Source organism: Ovis canadensis, chromosome 2 (assembly GCF_042477335.2).
Source record: "Ovis canadensis isolate MfBH-ARS-UI-01 breed Bighorn chromosome 2, ARS-UI_OviCan_v2, whole genome shotgun sequence".
NCBI classification, from domain to species: domain Eukaryota; kingdom Metazoa; phylum Chordata; class Mammalia; order Artiodactyla; family Bovidae; genus Ovis; species Ovis canadensis.
In genome coordinates, this window is record NC_091246.1 from 71,614,974 (window position 1) to 71,637,917 (window position 22,944).

At 37.1% G+C, this 22,944-nt stretch overlaps 1 protein-coding gene across 4 annotated transcripts in view; it reads right to left on the bottom strand.

The window, feature by feature from the left end:
- Nucleotides 1-22,944, bottom strand: part of PUM3 (pumilio RNA binding family member 3) — a 45,377-nt gene that overhangs the window by 15,864 nt on the left and 6,569 nt on the right. For all 4 annotated transcript variants that reach the window (XM_069576470.1, XM_069576468.1, XM_069576469.1 and 1 more), the window contains exons 2-13: nucleotides 20,263-20,354; nucleotides 19,267-19,485; nucleotides 16,035-16,170; nucleotides 15,382-15,457; nucleotides 10,848-10,941; nucleotides 10,530-10,596; nucleotides 9,206-9,380; nucleotides 8,163-8,266; nucleotides 7,140-7,218; nucleotides 4,835-4,933; nucleotides 3,682-3,735; nucleotides 838-918 (exon numbers count right to left, since the gene is read on the bottom strand). In XM_069576470.1, coding sequence (XP_069432571.1) covers nucleotides 838-918; nucleotides 3,682-3,735; nucleotides 4,835-4,933; nucleotides 7,140-7,218; nucleotides 8,163-8,266; nucleotides 9,206-9,380; nucleotides 10,530-10,596; nucleotides 10,848-10,941; nucleotides 15,382-15,457; nucleotides 16,035-16,170; nucleotides 19,267-19,485; nucleotides 20,263-20,344 — 1,266 coding nt within the window. In that variant the 5' untranslated portion in view covers nucleotides 20,345-20,354. The remainder of the gene's footprint in view (nucleotides 1-837; nucleotides 919-3,681; nucleotides 3,736-4,834; nucleotides 4,934-7,139; nucleotides 7,219-8,162; nucleotides 8,267-9,205; nucleotides 9,381-10,529; nucleotides 10,597-10,847; nucleotides 10,942-15,381; nucleotides 15,458-16,034; nucleotides 16,171-19,266; nucleotides 19,486-20,262; nucleotides 20,355-22,944) is intronic.

A 22,944-nucleotide genomic window follows, 5' to 3' on the forward strand; every position in this document is an offset into this window, starting at 1 on the left:
TCACTGAGATGTCTGCAATGACCCCATCTCTGTCTAACACCCTTCAGATGAACAACTGGTATCTATACAGATGATGTGGTTTTAAAACCCTTCCCTTATCCCTTCCCCTACAACCTGCATCACAGACCCAACGCCACTTGTCTGCTAGAAATAAAGGAAGGAAAAATAAAAGCAGATCACAGGATCAGAAGCCAGAAAAGTGGGCAGTAATTAAAGACGAAGAAAATTATTTCATAATGCAGTTTCTACTTTGGTGCAGGTTTTTTCATTTTTCCTTTTTTTAAAGCGAATGTTCAGTTTTTCAGAGGGCAAATTTAGTCAGGACAATGTATTGATAAGTTGTGCAGAGGTAGTTTCTCCAAAGGGAGAGAGAAAAGGGTCATGGATATCTTCTGCCTGGGGGAACATAAGTTCCTGAATAACTGAAGAATTACTATGTAAATAAATTTCTGATCAAATCTAAACACTGCATTGCTGATTTTTCATTTACTATAGGGTTGGCCAAAAAGTTCATTAGAGTTTTTCTGTAGTACTGTATGGAAAAACCCAAACGAACTTTCTGGCCAACCCAAAATCATATGGTCTAGAAAGTCATGCTATCCTAATTTAAGCAGTCTTTTACATGTTTAAAATAATATTAATTAGTAATATCAAGTAACAAGATTATGGTTTGCACAGGAATAAAGCAACCCCCAATTTAGGCTTAACTAAGGCAACTAAAAAATAACAAATACTGACAGAAAGCACACTTTACACATCTATGTGTGAAATCAAACTTAAATGTTTAAAAATGATATATCCATTTAACTTAAATTCAAGACCATGCAAATTACTTACAGATATGATTATCTGTTTCACAAGTTTCGTATCATCAATACAATCAAAGGCCGCCAGTAACACCAAGTGGGAATATTGGCCCTGTAGGAATTAGAAACCAGTAAAGGTTAAAAGATACGCAGATTCTCCCTTTTCTTTCACCCATGGAGTTACTTTATTAACAAGGTTATCAACCTGACAACTTATCCAGCATAATAGAAATGGGATAGGTAAAAGTCACTCAAAGAAAAGTGCTCTCTTATCAGGACCTAGTTAATTACATTCTAGCTTGAGTAACAAAAAGAAAGAAACAGATGAGCACATTCTTCAATATCAAATAGCTGAGTCTCATTTTTGAAACTAACCAGATACCTCTCAAAAATAGGTATCCTGTTAACAAATAGCTACTTTAAAATTAAATTCAAGAGAAAATTACAGTCAAAGTGGGAGGGAAAAAAGGAATATAAAATAATACATTAAACTATGTATAGCATTTCAATTATGAAAATAAAAATAATATATATAAAATATACATAATACACACACAAGAAATCCTGGAAGGAAAAATACTGTCACCTTTGGGTTGAAGGATTACAAATGATTTTTCACTTTCTTTTGGAAAATTACACAATTGCTTTAAAATAATCTTATATAATTAAAATAGAAACCCTAAAAAAAACTAGAAGAATATACTTATATACTGCATATGAGAATAAGATAAAGTGAATTGCTTTTAAAAATTACAGCAGCATGAGACTACATAAATATACATTAGGACTTTCACAACTGTCACTCTTTAAATAACAGAATTATTTTCATAATGCTGACAGTGTTCCAAAGATTTAAAGAATTTCTACTTTATGTTAAAGAAGAGTTTTCAAAGCTTGTGGCATATTTCGTTTCTATCCCAGATGATGGTATCTTTTTTTTTAAACTCTAGAGGTATTTGACTTTTGCTACCAACCAATGGGTTTCCCTGGTGATATATATATAGAAACAAAATGCTCCCTGAGATTAAGTGAAGGCAACAAGGTAGAGAACACTATGCTTATAGTACACAGCCACTGGTTTTCTGGTTCTTCCACACACGGAAGTGTGTGCAGTGCAAAATATCACTGGGTGAATACAGAAGATGGAACAGAATTCAGGTGAGGAACAGACAATTCTACAATTATAGCTGTAAGTTTTACGACACTTCCTCAGCAACTGACAGAAGTAGATAGTGATAAATAAGTCAGTAAAAAAACATCCATGATCTGAAAACACTACCAATCATTTTGATATAACTGACATTTATAGAGGACCTCAGCTACACATTCTTTTCAAGACATTAAGATAGACCATATGCTGGGCCATAAAATCAGTCATAAATTTTAAAAGACTGAAATAATACAGAGTATGTCCTAATATATGGAAATTAAACACTTCCAAATAACCCAGAGACCAAACCCATGGACAGTATTAGTTTATCTCACCCCCTTAGAAGCAACTCCTTAAGACAAAACAGGCACTGCATTGCTAATTTGTTAACTTTGCAATGCCTTGTGGGGATTTGGTTCTCCAAAGAAAAATTATTGTTGATATAACAAAATTGGAAAACAATCTAACTTTATTACTGAAGACTGTCTTTTACTATTAATACCTTTCATAACTTTCTTTTTCTTTTGATGTCATTTTATTTTTAAATTTTTATTTTATATTGGAGTACAACTGATTTACAATGTTGTGTTAGTTTCAGCCGTAGAGCAAAGTGATTCAGTTATATATATACATGGAGTTCTCTGTGCTACATAGTAGATCCTTGTCGATTATTCATTCTCTATATAGTAGTGTGTATATGTTAATCCCGAACTCCTAATTTATCCACTCCCCTCCAAATAAGGGAACTTTCCAGTAACATTCCATTTTTATTCATTTCTAAATCAAAATATTCAAATTAAAATGCTATACAAAAAGATTTAATGATGAATCATAAAAATTTCTCACACTTTGAAAACAACTCACTAGAGAATCTCTTACTCCATTTTGTTCCAAGCAAGTTGGCTGCCTTCTACGTGGTTTTGTACTCTCTTCCTAGTCTAGAACCCTACAGAAGATGACAGGTATGTATATAATCTCAGAGCTCTAATTTACCTGAGTTTGAATTATCATTTACTATATCAAGTATTCACTAGATGCCAATAGTGCTTACTGGAATTTTTTACAGGGAAAAGTTATTGATATCACTCATTTTTAGTTCACCTGCAAATTAGAAGCTATAAAACATAATATAAAAATAATTCAAAAACTGAAAATTAATGCTTATTACTACATATATTTTAGAATTACTATGGAAAATGATTTAGTTTATTTAAATACAGAGATATTATTTTTTGAGGTAATTATTTCCTCAGAAGAAACACATTTTATATCCTCTAATTTCATTTGAAAAGCTGTTAAAATATCTCCAAAAGATTTCAAAGAATTATAAAACTTAGAACTGAAATTGTCTTTGAGCACACTAAACATTTAATTGAAGAAAAAAGAGAGACAAGTTTCAATTTCTGTTATGTATTTGATGATAAGGAAAACAGGTAACAGATTTCTGAAGCACAGTTTACCTAGAGACTAAATATTAAGGTCTTCAAAATTATCTAATAAAAATGGAAAACTGCCAAAGTACAATGTCAAATGAAAAACAAACTCATTTTGTATAAATTTAATAATATGTAAAAATACATGTATATGCATATATTTAGATTATAATGAAATGAAATAACAAGTAATTTTCTTGATAATTTTCTAAATTTTTCTAATTTCCTATAATAGACACAAATGCATTTTACTTTTAAAAAGTATTAAAAGATATGCAGTTTTTATACTTACATTAGCCACCTTTTCAACGTAAGTCTTCATTGTTTTCACAATCACTTTTCTGTCCTTAAAAAAGAAAAATTGTCTCAATGAACTTACAGTTACAGATTTAATTATAGAATAGATATAGATTAAGGTATTTCATAGTTAGAAATTTTATATAATCCTAAACTTCCACTGGAATAGCATACTTTTCATTAGTGAAAACAGTTATTTAGCAAGAACAAAAAAATGCAATATACTATAAGAATTTCTCTCAGAGATACTATAATCTTAGACTTCTTTGTGACATTCCATTGAGACATAAATATGGAACCATGAAATTATCAGCTGCAAGGCAAGCCTGGTAAAACTACCTTCCTTTATAATAAAAACTGAGATCCCTCTTTCAATATCTGAGCTGTCTTCAAATGCATAAAAGTCAAGCATATAGATGGCATTCAATACATTATTTATTGAACAGAAATTAAATTTGTATTAAAAACTGGACAAAGTACAATTGTCCTTTAAAGGAGAACATACCAATTAAGGAAATGAGAATCATTTCTATGAAGCTTCTATAATTAATATGGGTCTGTAGCATTTCCCTCAAAGTACTTAAGACCCAGAGGAGCAATGCATGACTGTACATTTTCTTTTCTTTCCTCTTCCTTCCCAGCACCAAGATCATTAAATAACGAATCAAAGAAACTGACAGGTATCAAAACTTTCAAGAACCCGAACACAAACACTGTTTGGGCTTCCCTGATGGCTCAGTGGTAAAGAAACTGCCTGCAATGCAGGAGACACAGGTTCAGTCCCTGGTCGGGAAGATCCCCTGGAGAAAGAAATGGCAACTCAATTCAGTATTCTTGCCTAGAGAATCCCTTGGACAGAGAAGCCTGGCAGGCTACAATCCACTGGGTCACAAAAGAATCGGATGCGACTCAGCAAGTAAACAACAAATACTGTGTTTATTTGCTTGACAGATCCCTTCCCATACAATGACAACACAAGGTTTTCAGACTTGAAGACTCCAGCAGAGAAGAAACAAGAGGCTCAAAGAGGAGCCAGTTTCTGTGAAGATTTGAGGTACAACTTTGCAAAGATAACGCTGTGCACAACAGGGCAAGACCCCAAGGAGACTGAAAATGTCTAGGAGAGGCAACTCCTGACTGACCCTCACCTTGGGCGTGCCATGCCAGAGGCAGTGCATGGCCACTCTGGCGCCATCGTGCGTGTGTGCCAGGTACACCACTGCTTCTCGGATGGCTTCAATCATTTCCTGGGGAATAAATGCAGTCAGGACTTTGGTTTACTCTTTTTGCTTTTTCACAGTCTGTCTAGTAAGGAGCAGTAATGCACAGAGAATGAAAGGCAGAGAAGTATAGGTATCAAACAACTTAATTTTTAATTTTGTAGACAGGCATGCATACATGTAACTGCTTCCTAGAAACATTCTTTTTCTATCAAGAGCAGTAAACGTTGCCCACAGGCAATTTCTATTAAAATTCCTGAGTTTCATCAAAGTCTATTCAGAAAAGTATGTATACAGTGGACCCCTGAGTGTGATTTGAACCAGAAAGGTTCACTTACACAGGAATTTTTTTCACTAATATGTACTACAGCACTATACCATCTGCAGTTGGGTAAATCCCCACCCCTGATGGCGTAGGGATGATTACAAGTGGGCTTCTGACTGAGGACAGAGGACAGGAGTGTCAGTACCCCTAATACCCATACTGTTCAAGGGTTAACCGTATATGTATAGTATATTCTCAATGACTTTTCATGAAAAAAGAAATCTAAAAACTGGCTGTGGTATAAGAAGAGAGCTTTTAACTTAAAAAGCCAGATAAAATAAATAAAACGGTCTTCCAAAAAAGTCATATATAATGAGCAGAAAGTCAAAATAATAATTTTGTCTGAAAACGTTTTTCTTTTTTTAGTTTATCAACGGATTACCTCTGGAAATCACATCACTAATTCACCTTCAAGACACTTAAGTAACACTTCTCTTAAGAAAAATTAATCTCTATACTGACTTTTAGACTAGGCCTTCACTTACCTTTTAGTAAAACCCAGTCATTAAAGTATTATGAGGTAATTTTAGCTATTTTTAGTCTTCATTCTCTATTTTCAATGTATACATATATTTTGTAATTATATTTGGAAGATAAGCATATAGGACAAGATGAGTTCTGCCAGCTAATAGCTGCAGGGCCAGTTTAATCCATTCCCAATTTTAAAAATTTATATTAAATAAACACAAAGTCTCCTGCCAGGAAGGAGAAAAGTAGCCTATTTTTATCAATAAGGAACAAAAAATTCCACCCATAACTATCTTACAACCCTTTTCAAGAGTAAAGCTTTCGGCTTACATATCTAAACTTATAAAACTCTTCAAAGCTATCCAGTTGGAAAAGAAAAAGAAAAAAACAAAAGCTATCCAGTTGGGGAGTTACACATATATACCAATCATGCTTCTTTCATCGCCAAAGGTTTTTTTTTAATCTCTCTATTGAAAATGCCCCAGGGGCCACAGAGATTTGTCTGTTTCCTTTATATTCACACTAAGTTCCCAGGGATTTTTTTGGCTATTACTAAAACACATTCAACACTGAAAAGATAAACTTTATGGAATATATTAAAATGATCATTTTCTCAGTTCTGAAAATAAAGTCCTGCCTCAGAAAATCCAGAACTGTGAAATACTGTGCAGGAAACAAGAGCAACCCTTCCAAAGAGAAGCAGCAGCTGCTACGGTCACTGAACTATGTGCTTAGATAGGTGGCTATACTTGGAAAACTATTTTGCATGTCAATTTTGAGAGGGTCGAAATTTCTATGAATGTTCAATCTGGCATATTTGTAAAAAAAAAATGTGAATCTCATTATTTGGTTATTGCTTATTATTAGAATGAGAACAAATGGACAATGAATTCACAGTATGATGAAGCAAGCAAAATTCAAGGGACTAAATGAATTCTCATCTATACTCCCATCATTGACTTGAAGGGCAGTGCAATTTACCTTCACTCTCATGTAAGGTCCAGTCTTTCACGGTCCATTTAGTTTTACCTAAGTATCCTCCAGTCACCTTTTAACACCAATATAATTTCTTTTTTTTTTGGTATCAATAAAGGTGAATTTCAAACTCCTTAAATGCTGAATATTCCATGTGTTAATTTTCTGATTATGTTAAGCTAGAGTATACTCTCTAGATTGTAATTAAAATATGAAAGTTCAACGAACTGATCAGGTCTACTGTCTTTCTAGCAAAAGTCTAAACGGAATTTAGTCTAAATTCCATAGAATAAAAAGTCTAAATGGAAGAAGTAGACTTCTTCAAAGGAAGTAGAGAGCATTAACTTTTCTAAATAAGGAAACAATTCTTTAAAAATTTCAAAAACCAATATACATCAAAGAAGTATTTCACATTTTTACACAGCACTCAATGTTTCAGTTTAAGAACTAAAAGCAAGAACTTACTGATCTTAGCTTTGGGGGTGCATAGGTGAAAAAGTCCAAAAATACTTTATGTACCAGTGAGTGCTTAATCACAGCTTCTCTGAAAACAGAAAAAGAGAGTCAGAAATGGTAGTATAATAATACAGAGACAGGTAACCTTGGTTGTCCTAAAATAATCAAAACAACTGAAATGGTTTTAGCAAATGTCATTTGTCATAAATAGATTATCTTCAGCAACACCAAGACTTGAAAAAAACCTTTCAGACCTATAAAAATATTAGTGCCATCTATAACCAAGACCAGAATACAAATTTCTAGTACCTAATCAACAAATATGAAATTATTGTTCAAAACACACTCTATTTTCTTAAATAAAGCCATTAACTTTCTTTTACCCAACAATGGACACGTGATTAGAAATCCACATGTGAACTATATTTTAATGGCTATTTTCTTTTTGTCATGCGTTCTTTATAATGTATCCATTTTACAAAAACATTTCAGGCGTTAAAACCTAAACAGAACAAAACAGTATCAGTAATTGCAACAACACCTAGCTGATCCAAGCCTCCTAGTGTGACACATGATGAATTCAGATGTACAGTGTAGGTTAATGATCAGGCACCAAATTTACGTTCACATGTAATATCCAAGTAGAAGGCAAAAATAAACTTTTTAATGGCAAAGCACTGCTCCGAGTGCTTCAGAAATATTAACTTGTTTAATTTTCATAAAACTCTATGAAATAAATACTATTATTACAATTATACGGATAGGGAAACTGAGGCACAGAAAAGTTAAGTTGCCTAAGGGCACAGAGTCAATAATTGAGGAAAGCACCAGGATTCACAACCCAGGAAGTCTGGTTTCAGAGCAATGCCCTAATGCCAAGTAGGCCACATGCATGGACTTTTAAGTCTCACAATCCAATTTATATAGTAGACCGTAACTGGCAAACTATTCACCTTTCCTATGCAAAGGCTACAAAAAACTTTCCCCTTTCAAATGCTATTTGTTAATAAAAAACAAAAAAAGTTTTCTTACTTTTGGGCCATTGGAGTTAGAATCTGTTTCATTTCATCCATGATAAGCTCTAATTTTTCTGGCTGTATCTCTAATACTTTGTCCAGAGTTGGGTGATCTGCTGACTGCAACAGAAGAAAAATCAAGCCCCTCTAAATTTGATCATGTTTCTCCAACTTTAGAACAAAGAAAATCAATTAGAGTTATTTTACACAAACTTAAATTTTTAGATTTCCCATATTTACATAATAAAAGCACCTCTGTGGACACACTCAGAGTAATTCCTGACTGTATAATTCTCATTGGATGTACACCATTGTACTTACAGGCTAAATAACCAACCAAACCAACAAGCCAGCCAGTAAAGACCTGCCAAGCACTTAACAAGTGCCTATTCACAAGACCAAGGAGTCAGTTAACAAAGTCTTGCCACCATGTGATTAGCTGGATATTCCTAGAGTGACTGTGACAAGGGAGCACTAAGTTCAAGCCAGGAGCTGAAGTGGCAGAAGCAACCCAGGAACCAATCCATCTCCCTTGGGATGAATGTGTGTACTTGTGTCTAAGGTCTGAACTAGACCCCTTAACTGTCCTAGTCCCACCACTAGCCTTGCAGTACGCCCAGGGCTGGGTCTTTCCACTCTGCATCCTCTCCACGTAGGACCCGAAGAAGGGTCATCCACAGCCAACAAGGAGCTCACTGCCCTTCAACCAGGGCTGGTTAGCGGGTGTCTACAAAGCTCCACTAAGACTCCTCCTAGGTCTGTCTGACTACTGTGGCAACAGAAGTCCTGAAGCAGTACACAAGGGTACCTGCAAAGGAGTCACGGAAGCAGTTTTAATTTATAGGGGATTTAAAGATCGTGCTCTGGGAAAGAGAAATTTAAGTATGATCCCTTGCTCAATACACCAGAGACAAAATACTCCAAGAGGATAAAGGCCAGGAGACAGTCTCTTAAAGGAACAACCAAAGGAAAAATACACTCTGAATATAGGGCACTAGATGGTAAGGAACAGCACAAAGGAAAAGTAAATCTCGAGAAAAAGCTGTCTGGAGGCATCACCTTGTAAAGCTGGAACGTGTTCCCATAGAGTTCTTCCGTCAGCATGTTCCTCTGCTCCAGGACGGCTTTGTCATTGTAGGCGTACTCCACAATGGCGGACGCTTCTGCGTGCCGCAGGAGCTTCCTCACGTGGCCTTTAAAGCTTTGCATTATCTCTGCGATCTGGGCTTTACTCCTAAAGCCGATGTGACCACAGGAAAAGTAAGTGATACAGGAGAAAGCTGGGTGGCGACAAAACACAAACACTTCTCCGGGGGCTGCTCATCACTATGTGTGGGAGTGGCTACCCCAGAGAAACGCTGTGAGAACTAAATTGCCTTGTATTTCTACCTTGTATTTCCTTGGTTTTTTTCCCTCTTTTGGGCCATGCTGTGCAGCTTATGGGAATCTTAGTTCTCCAACCTGGGATTGAACCCAGGCCCTCAGAAGTGAAAGCGTGGAATCCTAACCACTGGACCACCAGCAAATTTTCCTTGTGACTTGGGGGGCAGCCTGCCTAGGTTTGAAACCTGGCTCTGCTGACCAGCTCAAAGTGCCTGAGCAAGACACTTAACTGCTCTGTGCTTCAACTTCTTCAGTCATAAAATAGAGAGAATAAGGTTACTGTGAGGATAAATGAGTTAAGACACACTGAGAACTGTAAGCAGCACATAGTAAGTGCTCAATAAATGTCAGTTCCCATCAGGAAATTGCTTAGCTTGAGAGAAGTTGGGTAGAAGGAGAAAAGGAGAGGGTAAAAGTCAAAGTTGCAGGATAATATGAATAAAACATATTTCAGGATTCTCTTTTAAAACAGGACTTAATCACAAGTATTTCTATTCTATCCTAAAATAATCAAGAGACCAATAATTCTAGTCAGGAATACAGTTTTTAGGAATTTGCCAGCTGGACTGTTTGGTTGTTGGTTAGCATATTTTGGCACATTATTATACTTGGGAGGGCAAGACAAGTATTAATTCCACCTGGTTTAGGAAATCCTCCTATCTTGACATTTCCTAACCCACTCACCCTGCTTAGGTCTACTCACCTGCCCCTCCCACCACTCCAACCTCTAAATAACTAGTGACTAATTACAAGCTCATTATAACCATTTCTCTTCTTCCAGGACCTCAAGATATACTTGTAAGGTCAATGAAGGTAATACTACCTTTTACATTATTTCAATAACTGCTTTTTAAGACCATATTCCTTGCAAACATTACCAGCATCTGCTTAAGGCTACTATTATGGTCACAGATTTTTAAGAAACATTTATTTGCACACAATAGGTTATCTAAATCTTAAAAAAAACGAATTAAAATATTTTATAAATAAAAGAACTCACCCATACATGAGAAACTTCTTAACAATATTTCTGGAATATTTAGCTTTACTTAACTCAACCAAATCACCTGAAAAACAAAATACGTTACAATGATTGGGTAACCTCCAGAAACAAGGGGAGAACTGAACACACAATCCTTGGAACACAAACAAATAGCTCCTTATCTGTCCCAGGCAAAAAAACAAACAAAACAGAAAAGGTCCTGCAGAGGACACTCTGCTATTCCTCAGCAGAATTCTTTTTCAACACAGTGTTGAGTATTTCAAGAGAAAACAAGCAACTTTATACCAATGATTACAAAATACATATAAGAAATACCTCGCAGTTCTTCAAAAGCCTGTTTCCTTTGTTCTTCATTGCCGAACTGAATGTAACACTGGATCACACGAGTTGAATCGTGCGCAAATGCAATCTGTAGGAAAACAGTTGGGGCCTTTAGACAAATTCTCCCTGAAAATGTATGTTTCTATCATATTATGTTGTATTGCTCCCTCTTTTACAACTCCTCGTGAAAAAAAAACAAAAGGGTCTTCATGGCTAATCAGATCTACGTTACTTGGGAGTAAAATTCTTAATTGTTCAGAGTGGCACTCTTTGGTTTTGCTGGCTACTGTATGGCATTGAGATAGGACTGGATTTAACTATTTTGTAAGATTTTATCATTATAATTAAAACCAAAGCAAATCTGTACAGTGATTATACATACTGTATTTCTCATTTCTCTGACAGTTACTTTCCCTAAAAGAGGGATTTTCCAGTGCAAAAATTCTATTACGCTATGATTTTTTAATATAAATGATCTAGGAATGTTTGGCTCTGGCAACCAAAGTCTTCCTACATAAATAATTATATCCAGATACACACTGGCAATTACATTATGAGCTAATCACTCCATTTCTCACATTTTCATTATAATTCCTGAATACACATCCAGTTATATTCCTAGAAAAGTATTTCAAATCTGATTCTCTAACCTTAACCTCCTCACAACTACTGGATGGATTAGATCCTCATTGACGGACTTTCTGATCAATTTTCTAAAGCAATAACCACAGATAATCAGTCATGCACTATTACTTTTTATATACTAGTCTATTTTAATAGTGCTTATTACCTGTTGCTAAGTCTGTCTTTAAATTTTTAAATTCTAACAAATCAGAAGGTAAAAGTGTATCTTCATCAAAGTCACAGATTGCAGAAGAATTTGCTTAAGGGAGATCTGTATAGACATTTTTGAAAAAAATTTAAAAAATAATTTTTAAAAATCAGTCTAAGATTTCCCTGGTGGTCCAGTGGCTAAGAATCCACCTGCCAATGCAGGCGACATGGGTTCAATCCCAGGTCTGGGAAGATCCCACGCACTGTGGGACAACTAGGCCCGTGTGTGACAACTACTGAGCCTGTGTTCTAGAGCTGAGAGGGGCTACTCCTGAAGCCCATGTGCCTAGAGCCCGTGCTCTGCAACGAGAGCAGTCACTGCAATGAGAAGCCTTTGCACCACCACTACAGTAGCCCCTGTGTGTCCCAACTAGAGGAAGCTCAGGTACAGCAATGAAGACCCAGTGCAGCCATAAACAAATAAATAAATAGATTTATTATTTTTTTAAATTAGGCTGTTTTGTGCATATATTGATTACCTAGTATGCAACCAATGTACGTGGTTTAAATTATTTTTCTGATATAGATTTTAAAGTGAGTTGGTGTTATTAGATATTTATAGGTTAAAGTAAGTTTATGTGAAATTAAGAAACTTGCTATCCTTACGACTCTGGAATATCTTTGAGCCCAGATGCTGTTGTTCTCCACTCCCTGCCCACCCCACCATTTGCCATGCAGTAATGGGGCCAGATGCCATGATCTTAGTTTTTTTAATATTTAGTTTTAAGCCGGTTCTTTCACTCTCCTCCTTCACCTTCATCAAGAGGCTCTTTAGCTTCTCCTGGCTTTCTGCCATTAGAGTGGTATCATCCACATATCTGAGGTTGTTGATGTTTCTCCCGCCTATCTTGATTCCAGCCTGTAACTCATCCAGCCTGCCATTTCTCATGATGTGCTCAGCATATATCACATCTCATGATGTGACAGCAGACAGCCCTGTCATACTCCTTTCATAACCTTGAACCAATTAGTTGTTCCATACTTGCTTCTTGTTCCATACCGCATACACATTTCTCAGGAGACAGGTAGGATGATCTGGTATTTCCATCTCTTTAAGAGCTTTCCAGTTTGTTATGACCCACACAGTCAAAGGCTTCAGCGTAGTCAATGAAACAGAGGTAGATGTTTTTCTGGAATTCCCGATCTCTATGATCCAGTAAATGTTGGCAATTTTGTCTCTGATTCTTCTTCCTTTCCTAAACCCTGCTTGGACATCTGGAAATTCTTGGTCCGCATAATGCTGAAGCCTAGCATGCAAGATTTTAAGCATGACCTTACTAGCATGGGAGATGAGTGCAACTGTCTGATGTTAGGACATTCTGGAGTATTACTCCTCCTGGGAACTGGGATGAGGATTGACCTTTTCTAGTCCTGTGGCCACTGCTGGGTCCTCCAGATTTGCTGACATATTGAATGTAACACTTTGATGGCATCATCCTTTAGGGTTTTGAATAGTTTTACTGGCATTCCATCATATTCACTAGCTTTACTAACAGCAGTGCTTCCTAAGGCCCACTTGACTTTGCTCTCCAGAACGTCTGGCTCTGGGTGACTGACCACATCATCACAGCAATCTGGTTCACTTAGATTTTTTTGTACCTTTCTTCCGTGTATTCTTTCCAACACTTCTTGACCTCTTCAATGTCTACTAGGTCTCCACTGTTTCTGTCGTTTATTGTGCCCATCTTTGGGTAAAATATTCCTTTGATATTTCCAGTTTTCCTGAAGAGATCTCTAGTCTTTCCCCTTCTGTTGCTTTCTTCTAGTTTCAAGTACAGTTCATTGAAGAAGGCGTTCTTGTCTCTCTGTGCTGTTTTTTGGAAATCTGTGTTTAGTTGGATATGCTATTCCCTTTCTCCCTTGCTTCTCGCTTCTCTTCTTTCTTTAGCTATTTGTAAGGCTTCCTCAGATGACCACTTTGCTGTCTTGCTTTTCTTTTTCTTTGGGATGGTTTTGTTCACTGCCTCCTGTACAATATTACGGACCTCCATCCATAGTTCTTCAGGTACACTGTTTACCAGTTCTAATCCCTTGTCTAATAGGGATGAAGACTAAGCTACAGGATACAAAGTATGCACTGGTTACCATAACTGCTGGCCCACAGTTCAGTTCAGTCGCTCAGTCGTGTCCAACTCTTTGCGACCCCATGAATCACAGCACGCCAGGCCTCCCTGTTCATCACCATCTCCTGGAGTTCACTCAGACTCATGTCCATCGAGTCCGTGATGCCATCCAGCCATCTCATCCTCGGTCGTCCCTTTCTCCTACTGCCCCCAATCCCTCCCAGCATCAGAGTCTTTTCCAATGAGTCAACTCTTCGCATGAGGTGGCCAAAGTACTGGAGTTTCAGCTTTAGCATCATTCCCTCCAAAGAAATCCCAGGGCTGATCTCCTTCAGAATGGACTGGTTGGATCTCCTTGCAGTCCAAGGGACTCTCAAGAGTCTTAGAATAAATGGGCTGTCTTGTCTAAAGGCACAGATTAACTCCCAAATCCATGGGCATCAGTTGTAACAATAACCTAAGGGTAAATGAGAAGGATCTTAAGCGTGCATTATTTATAAATTTAGCATAGGAGGTTACTGTTAGAGATGAGTAGTTCTATCCTAAAAAGAGCTTGCTGGCTTTAAGAAAGCAGCAGCTGGAAACTTGCTATTGCAAGACAGTCCTTCAAATTTCAATACAGCGTTTGTTTAGACCTATGTACATGGTACGACAAAGGCAGGCCCTCAGGGTCTCCAAAGATACTGAGTCTCTTGGCTTACAAGTGAGTATCACTAAAAGTGTAAAAGTGTTAGCCATTTAGTCATCTCCAACTCAGCAACCCCATGGACTGTTGCCCATCCGGTTCCTCAGTTCACGAAATTCTCCAGGCAAGAATACTGGAGTGGGTAGTAGCTGTTCCCTTCTCCTGGGATTGAAACCACATCTCCTGCATTGGCAGGCTGGATTCTTTACCGTCTGTGAGCCATCAGGGAAGCCCAAATATCACTAAGCATTTATCCAAATACACAAGAATCAATAGAAGTTTACTCTAAAACAGGATTAAACAGCAATAATGAAAATCACTTTAAAACTCCCAAATCTACTATATTTTAAAGATCCTTTGCACAATGCTTATAAAAGCAAGGAAGAAAGTAATATATTTGCTTTGCACACTCAAAATAGCCAGCATTTAGAACTACAGAGTTCATAGCAAGAGATTCTAACAAACACTGTTGAACTAATAAATTCCCTGAGATAACTTTAAGAGAACACTGAGTGAGCGAAAGTCACTCAGTTGTGTCTGACTCTTGGAGACGCCATGGACTATACAGTCCAGGGAATTCTCCAGGCCAGAATATTGGAGTGGGTAGCCTTTCCCTTCTCCAGGGGATATTCCCAATCCAGGAAATCAAACCCAGGTCCCCCACATTGCAGGCAGATTCTTTAACAGCCAAGCCAAGAGAACACTGATTTATTTTAAATAAATTATTTTAAAATGAACAGCCAAATATTTGATAGTCTTTTTGCAATTTCCCAGCAGTAAGGTCTCTATTAAATTTTTCAGAGAGATTATAAAAGGTATTTGAAAACTGAAGCCAAATACATTAAAAACAGAAACAATTTCATCTGTAATAAATAATCAACTACCCTTTACTGAGAGTGAGTCACTTTAGTTCTTAAAATTGCAACTATGAGTACGCCCTACTTACAGTTTTAATCTTCCCTTGAATCAACTTCTGCAAATCACTCATTAACTTCACTCGTTTCTCTTTGTCACAATCTTTTCTATAAAAGAGGCAGGGAACATAGCCTAAGTAAAGACTTTATTTTAAACACACAAAACTAAAAATCATACCAGTGTACATTCATGCAGTTCAGTATGATCTTCCCTTCGAAGAAAGCAAACCTTTGACGTTAAAATTACTATTCCAGAGCAGCTAGAGAAAAGTAATTTTCTCAAAGGCAGAAACTCATTTCACAAGGTATAATTTCATGCATCAATCTAAATCTTAACAGCCAGAACTTCAAAGCAAAGCAAATAATAAAACAAGTCCAAATACTCAAGTATTTCAAAACCTAGACAAAAAGAACTATCCTCCATTTTCTCAGAAATTTCTCAGGAAGGACATCAAATCCATTTTAACTCTCATACAGTTTCCTAAGCAGATCTTGATGCCATCCTAATGATTCCACGCATTTCTGTAAAGGGCACACATCCAGACAGTGATGCCTTTCCTGGAGTGTTATGAAAACTCCCTAAATAATCGGAGTGCTATGTCATTTATTTTAGGACATCTCACTATTTACAAAGTACACTGTTACTCCTCCATCATCTCCAAGGGCTCAATAAAGACGTCATTACCTTCTTAAGATCTCCCAGATCTGCTTTGCCCGAATGACGATGTCATAGTTGGTTTTATCACTGAGTTGCCTGCTCTGCTTTAGTTCTTTCTTCTTTTTTTTGAATTCATCCCATTTGGGTTTCTTGGCTGCTGACTCTAGTCATTACAGAAATTAGTTTCAATTACACTTAACATTCTCAGTGCCATAAACACAGAGCAAATTTGGACCTATGGCAATTAGTAATCAAGATCAATACTCATTGTGGGAACTAGAAGGGGGAAAATCATTCCCTATCAACTTCAACTTTATTTCATTTTCCGAGCAGTTTACACATTTTAAATTTGGTGGACACCAACTGTTCATTCACTCAACAAATTGATTCTTAATAGGACACCTATTAAGAAAAAAAAAAGGAAACTAAAAGGATTATAAAAGCAATTAAAAATTTTTAAGCATCTTTTTCCATTGTGAAAATAAAATTTTACTTTAGAACATAAAGATCATTGGACATTAGGTATAGTCAATTCTCAATGAAAACAGAAATTAGTCCAAGTTAACATAGGAAAAACAATAGTCACAAATTCACTATTCTGAATGCTGTTACATATTAAGTAATTTTTACAACAGCTCTGGGAGGTGGGTATTGTTATTATTCCCTCTCATGTCAGGGAAAGAAAGATACTGGGCAGATAAGCTACCTATCCAAGGTCACGTAACTCCTAAGTGGCAGAGACAGGATGTAAACCCAGATATGGCTCTGAAACTTTATTCTCTGCTGTCTGTTACTCATGACAATGCACAGTGAAATTTTCTAAGTTCTCTACAACTAGGGTCATGCTATAAAAGTATCTTTCTACTGCTTATTTTTTTATCTTCACAATCTAAGCAACTTATTAATTGAATTTTTTAAAAAATCCCAGTGAGACCAAACAAAGAACAACTTAATAAGATGGGTATTATTTACATGAGTACCCTGCAAAGAACCCTTAGGAGAATTAGTTATTTCTAGATACTGCCCCTTCTCTGATTAGAAAATATATTAAAAAAAAAAAAATTCTCCTATAATCTTAAAACCTAGAGACTAAAATTTCATTTCCTTCTTGTCTTCTCCCCCACACATATTTCATATTAATTTCCTTGATATCTTTACTTAAACATTATTATACTATAAGTATTCTTCCATGAAACTAAATATTCCTCAAGAATGTAATTTTTAATGGCATATCATATACTACAATGCATTTTACTCCCCTTACTGCTCACTTACTTATTCCCAATCTAGTAACAGAGGATTACAGGCAACAGAGGTATATTTACTATTAATATTAGGACATCATGTACTATACAGCAGAGGATAGTAACTGATCCACAGTTCATTTAATTGTAAAAATATCTGGGCACCCTTGACATATGCCATGTTGGGCTGCAGTAGATATAACCAATTTTGGGAATGACTAGTGTCCAGTCCCCCTCAGTTGCTGGTATTAAAATGAGAAAATCAGAGTTCCACTTTGAGATGCGGGGAACTTATCTCCTATAGCAAAAGGAACGAGAGCCACTCTTTAATGCGTGTGTACTTAAAATGCAGGTATCAAGAATGTCGGTGTACGGACATCCCTGGTGGTCCAGTGGTTAAGAATCCTCCTTCTGATGAAAGGAACATGGGTTCGATCCCTGGTCAGGGAATCCCACGTGCTGTTGGGCAACTAAGCCTGTGAGCTGTAACTGGATAGCTCATGCTCTCTACAACGTGGGCTGCAATAAGAGAAGCCCGCACATCACAATAAAGACCCAGCACAGCCAAAAAATTAGAAAATTAAAAAAAAAAAAAAAAAGAATACCAGTGTGGAAAGGAAGAATTAGGATCTATGAGAGAAGCAAGGTAAGAGTAGATAAGCAATAGAAACTGGAAGAAAAGTGGAAAAGAGAAAAGGGCTAGACAATGAAAAAATCCTTCAGGCCTCATGAGAAATAATGAAAATTTCCCTCCTTTCCTCTCTCCCTACGTCTCTGTCTTAAGACTGCTGTCCCTCCAACGAGCAACCCTAGGCAGAGCAGAGAACAAGGACCAGGGCTTAAGGACTGGACTAAGAAGGCCCTTCAGCAGTGGTCTCAGTTGGCAGCAAAAGGGCAGTGTCAGAAAGGGAATGAAAGACAGCAGAGAAAGTCTCCTGACGCTGCACAGAAGGCACCTGCAGGTCAGCAAGATGCACAGCAAGGGCAGGTTGTACAACAGACAGCAACGCTCTGAGTTAGAGACCACCCCTTGAACATTATCATGATGAAGAGAGTAGTAGTTTTTCTCAACAGACAAAGAAGAGCCTGGCCAACACTTCTAATCAGTTAGCAACCTAGCCTGCACCAGTTCAAGTCAAATCTATCACGTGTATTATATACCTTCTCTGGAACGGTTTACCAGGTCTGAGCCATATGATAAGCTGATACTCTTAGAATGGCCTAAGCTCTATGAGAGCAGTATCTACATGTTTCTCATTCACCAGGACACTGGTTATTTAAGGCTGGCTTCCATACTGATAACCTGGGGCTTGTACCCTCACTGGTTATTAATTTCTTTTCACTGTCTCTTGATGACAGTGTGCAGAAAACTCAAGTATTTGTTTGCTAAATGAATGAGTTCATTAATGTTAGCCTACAGAAAGGAATGCTTCATTGAGATTCCAATGTATAAAGCCCATTACTACTTAGCCTAACTCCACAGCCAGGGGAATTTAGAAAGGGCCTAGGAATTCTAAGCACTAGAGGAAAATTTTGTAAAAATAAATAAGACACTAATAGCAACTCTGGAAAATAAAAATGAAGACACCAGTAGCAACTCTGGAAAATGGAGAAGATGCTTTCTGTTGTTTATTTAATCCCATCTACCACCTTCCCATCTCCACCAGAGATACTGCCTGTCACGGAACAAGAACAGAAGGTCTCTAACAGACTTCATGAGTCCCTGTGCACAATGGTTCGTTCAGGTCAGTTCAGGTCAGTCGCTCAGTTGTGTCCAACTCTGCGACCACATGAAATGCAGCATGCCAGGCATCCCTGTCTGTCACCAACTCCAGAGCCTACCCAAACTCATGTCCATTGAGTCGGTGATGCCATCCAACCATCTCATCCTGTCATCCCCTTCTCCTCCTGCTCTCAATCTTTCCCAGCATCAGGGTCTGTTCAAATGAGTCAGGCCTTCACATCAGGCAGGCCAAGGCTTCTGCAAAAACCACGCTGAAGCAATCAGTGCTTACCATCACTTTTACTGTCTGGCTGGAATTTCCTCTTCTGGTTGAACTTATTTGCCTGCTGGAATTTGTTCTTTGGTATTCTATCCCCTTGCTGCTTATTCTTGAACTGCTTCACACCTTTTTTCCCAGGTTTTGTGGCCGTTTTCTCAAAGTTCTTAGATGTGATTTTAGGGCCACCTTCCTTAACAACTTTTTTGGGGAATGTCTTTGAAGAACCTGAATCTAGTGACAATAATAAACAGTTATTAGTTCAATGATCCTGGGCCTGGATCTTTTATCCACTGGGCTGTATTTGTTACAGAAAATTACACATTTTTTAGTGAAACATACTTTGTCCTTCTCCCAAAATGGAGCAAAGAAGGACTTAAAAAATTACAACAAAATTTAAAAACTTCCTCTGATTATAAAATTATAAAATAGGTTCATTATAGAAAACCTACAAAGTATAGAAATACATAGTATAAACTACTCATAATTCTAGAGATAACCCACTACTGTCAGTTAGGTGTATTTCTGTTTTAAGCACAAATCACAAGATGAGATATTATTTATGTCTTCGTGTGTGTGTATTTTGGGGGTTAACGACATAATAGGAGTCTAAGAATAAAACAAACATTTAGAACTTAGAAAGTACATCATATAGACAAATTCAAAGGGTTTATATCTCAAAATTTCTAGCTGAAAGAAAAAAAAAACATAAAGACTGCTTAGGAAATTAGTCCCTGACTTTTCTAGTTTGCAATACTGACACCTGATGGAATAGTAAAGACATCACAATTAGTAACCCTGAAGATCTGGCTTGCCAGTAAACATATTCATCACTCATACACAGTGACACTTGGTCCACTAGGATTAGTTAGTGGACCAGTTAGGATTAGTTAGTAATCCTAACTCAAACCCATGAATAGCTTGGAATCTGCTACATCCCCTCTCATCCCACCAAACCCTCCCTCCAAGAGACAAAACAACCACAAGGGAAGCGTGTTTTGAGTATCTTACCATTGTTTTTATGAAATTTGCTTTTTTCTTGTGATGTCTTTGTACCTTTACCTGTTAATTTTTTTTTCCCTTTGACTTCCATTATAGCAACTCTGGAAAACAAAAACAAAATCCAGAAATGATCACTAAATTGCTCTCATCCAATAAAGGTCCTTAGTCGTCACTGCGCCATTTACTCCTTGACCACAGATGCTAGACAAATTATCTGTGTCCATGAGGAGTCCAGGAACTACACAATCACTATTTCTAAGACTGAAAAAGTAAAACTAGACACCCATACAGAAACTAAGAACACACACCTTGACTAGTGAGTGATGTTTTGGAGGCAACATTATAGTCACAGTAAAGGTTACAAATAAATCATTATTTACATTAAGCATGCTACAAACTGTCAGTGTTTGCATTTCTTATAACAGTGGGAGGATTTCTGTGACAAGAAACTGACAATATTACCATTTCCCCAACCAGGAACAAACAATACACTACACTTAATCACATTCAAATTTAATGAAATAATACAAAATATTATCTAAAAGTTCCCTACGTAAACCAATGTAGCTAAAACAAAAAACAACTTCAAATGTTTGTTATTCTTTAAGAGGCAACAGATGATTTTCAAAGACCTCCAAGATAAGACTGCTGACATCCGGAATATTTCACTTTAAAGGAAACTGGCTAGCAGGTTATTTCTGGATTGAGACCCCCACTGTGCACAGGGCAAATAACAGATAACCCTTCAGCTGCCCAATGCTCCTGAAAGCAGAATATATCAAGAACAAAAGTTACTATGTGTTATTTGTCTATTTCTGTACCTTCCAAAGTTGCATGTTCAACTCATTTCAAAATATCTAAAGCTGACCCTCTAGGGTAGATGTTAGGAATCCCTGACAATTCCAGATATTTCTAGACAAGAATTGTCCATTAAAGAACAACACATTTCTCAAAATATTAACAGGTACACAAAAAAAGGTTCTGGAGTGAAAGGCATTTGGGAAACACTTAAATGAAAATAATTAATGAGGCTTCTTTAAGGAAAATCAGATTCTTAGATTCTTTTAATTTGCTAATTTAAGCCATTAACCACCAAGCACAAGCTAAAGTAAGCATGATTTTCCAACCACGTTGATCCACTTTTTCCTGGATCATCACAAGGGACCAGCAGGGTCCCAAAGAACACTCTGGAAAATGAATGGCCTCTGACTTAATTTCCTTCAGTCATTTGCAACTGAACGGTTCCAGCCACTTGGCTGAAGCCTTCATAACCACTTCTGCATCCCTCAGCTCCTCTATGCAGGAACTTTCTATTTTGATATGTTTAGTTTTAGAGAAGAGTTGGGAAAGATACACAGAAAGTTACAGTATACCCCTGTTTCCCCTAATGTGAACAACTTACCATGATGCATTAACCAAAACTAAGAAACCACCTTAATATAACGCTAAATTTGGATTTTGATAGTTTTCCCACTAATGTCCATTTTCTATTAATATTCCAGAATTCGTTGTTGTTGTTCGATCGCTAACTCGTCTCTTTTTTGACCCCATGGACTGGGGCCCGCTTCCTCTGTCGATGGGATTTTTCCAGGCACGAATACTGGAGTGGGTTGCATTTCCTTCTCCAGGGGATCTTCCTGACCCAGGGATTGAACTTTACTTTCCTGCTTGGCAGATAGATTGTTTACCACTGAGTCACCTGGGAAGCCCATACCTTGCATTGAGTTGAGTCTTCTTGTAATTTCCACTAATCTGTGACAGTTTATCAGTTTCCACTTGTTTCTCATGACCAAGACTGGCACTGTGCAGAATGAATATCCCACACTGGGGGCGGGTCTGACATCTTCCCATGAATCTACTGATATTACAGATTTGAGGGAAGAATACCATAAAGAAGCACCCTTCTCAGCCCATCACATTAGGGGAAGCATGATGTCGACGTGACTAGTGTTAGTAACCTTGATCACTTGGTTAAGAGTAGGGTTTGCCAGGTGTCTCCACTGTAATGTTACTGCTTCCATTTCTATACTGTTTATTAAAAGCAGGTTACTAAATTCAGCCCAAGCTGAAGAGGAGGGGAATTAAGCTCCACTTCCAAGAGTGGGGAGTATTAAAGAATTTGAATCAATAATACAGTAAAATCTCCACAGCAATTAATATTTTGGATGATACATTTTGAGAGCATGCAAATATCCTGTATCTTCCAATGATTTTTTTTTAAGTCTCCACTGGATCCTGCCTGCAGCAATTATTGTGGTGTTTTAATGGTGACTATTTTCCTACTTACTTTTACCTTTATTATTTTGAATTCTTCTGTATGTAAACTTTATTCCTTCTCTCCATTTATTTAATCATTTATTTACATCAGTATAGTCTCACAGGCATTTTATTAGTTGGGTTATGGACTCATATTATCTTTATTTTGTTGCTAAATTATTCCAGTTCTGACATCTCTAAGTTTCTGTGTCCTTTTACCATGGTCCATCCTTTTTTCTTCTTAGCATGTCTTTAATTTCTGGCACTTCTTTCAAGTTTATCTTTCCTTATCCCTGAACAAGTCCTAAAGTCAGTCATTCTTCAAGGAACCCTGATTCCTCTTACTGAGATCTGAGGGCTAGGTATGCTTGACACTGTGGTGTCACCGCTTCTTGGTCTTTTGACTAGACAAGGCTAGGTAATATATGTATGTAC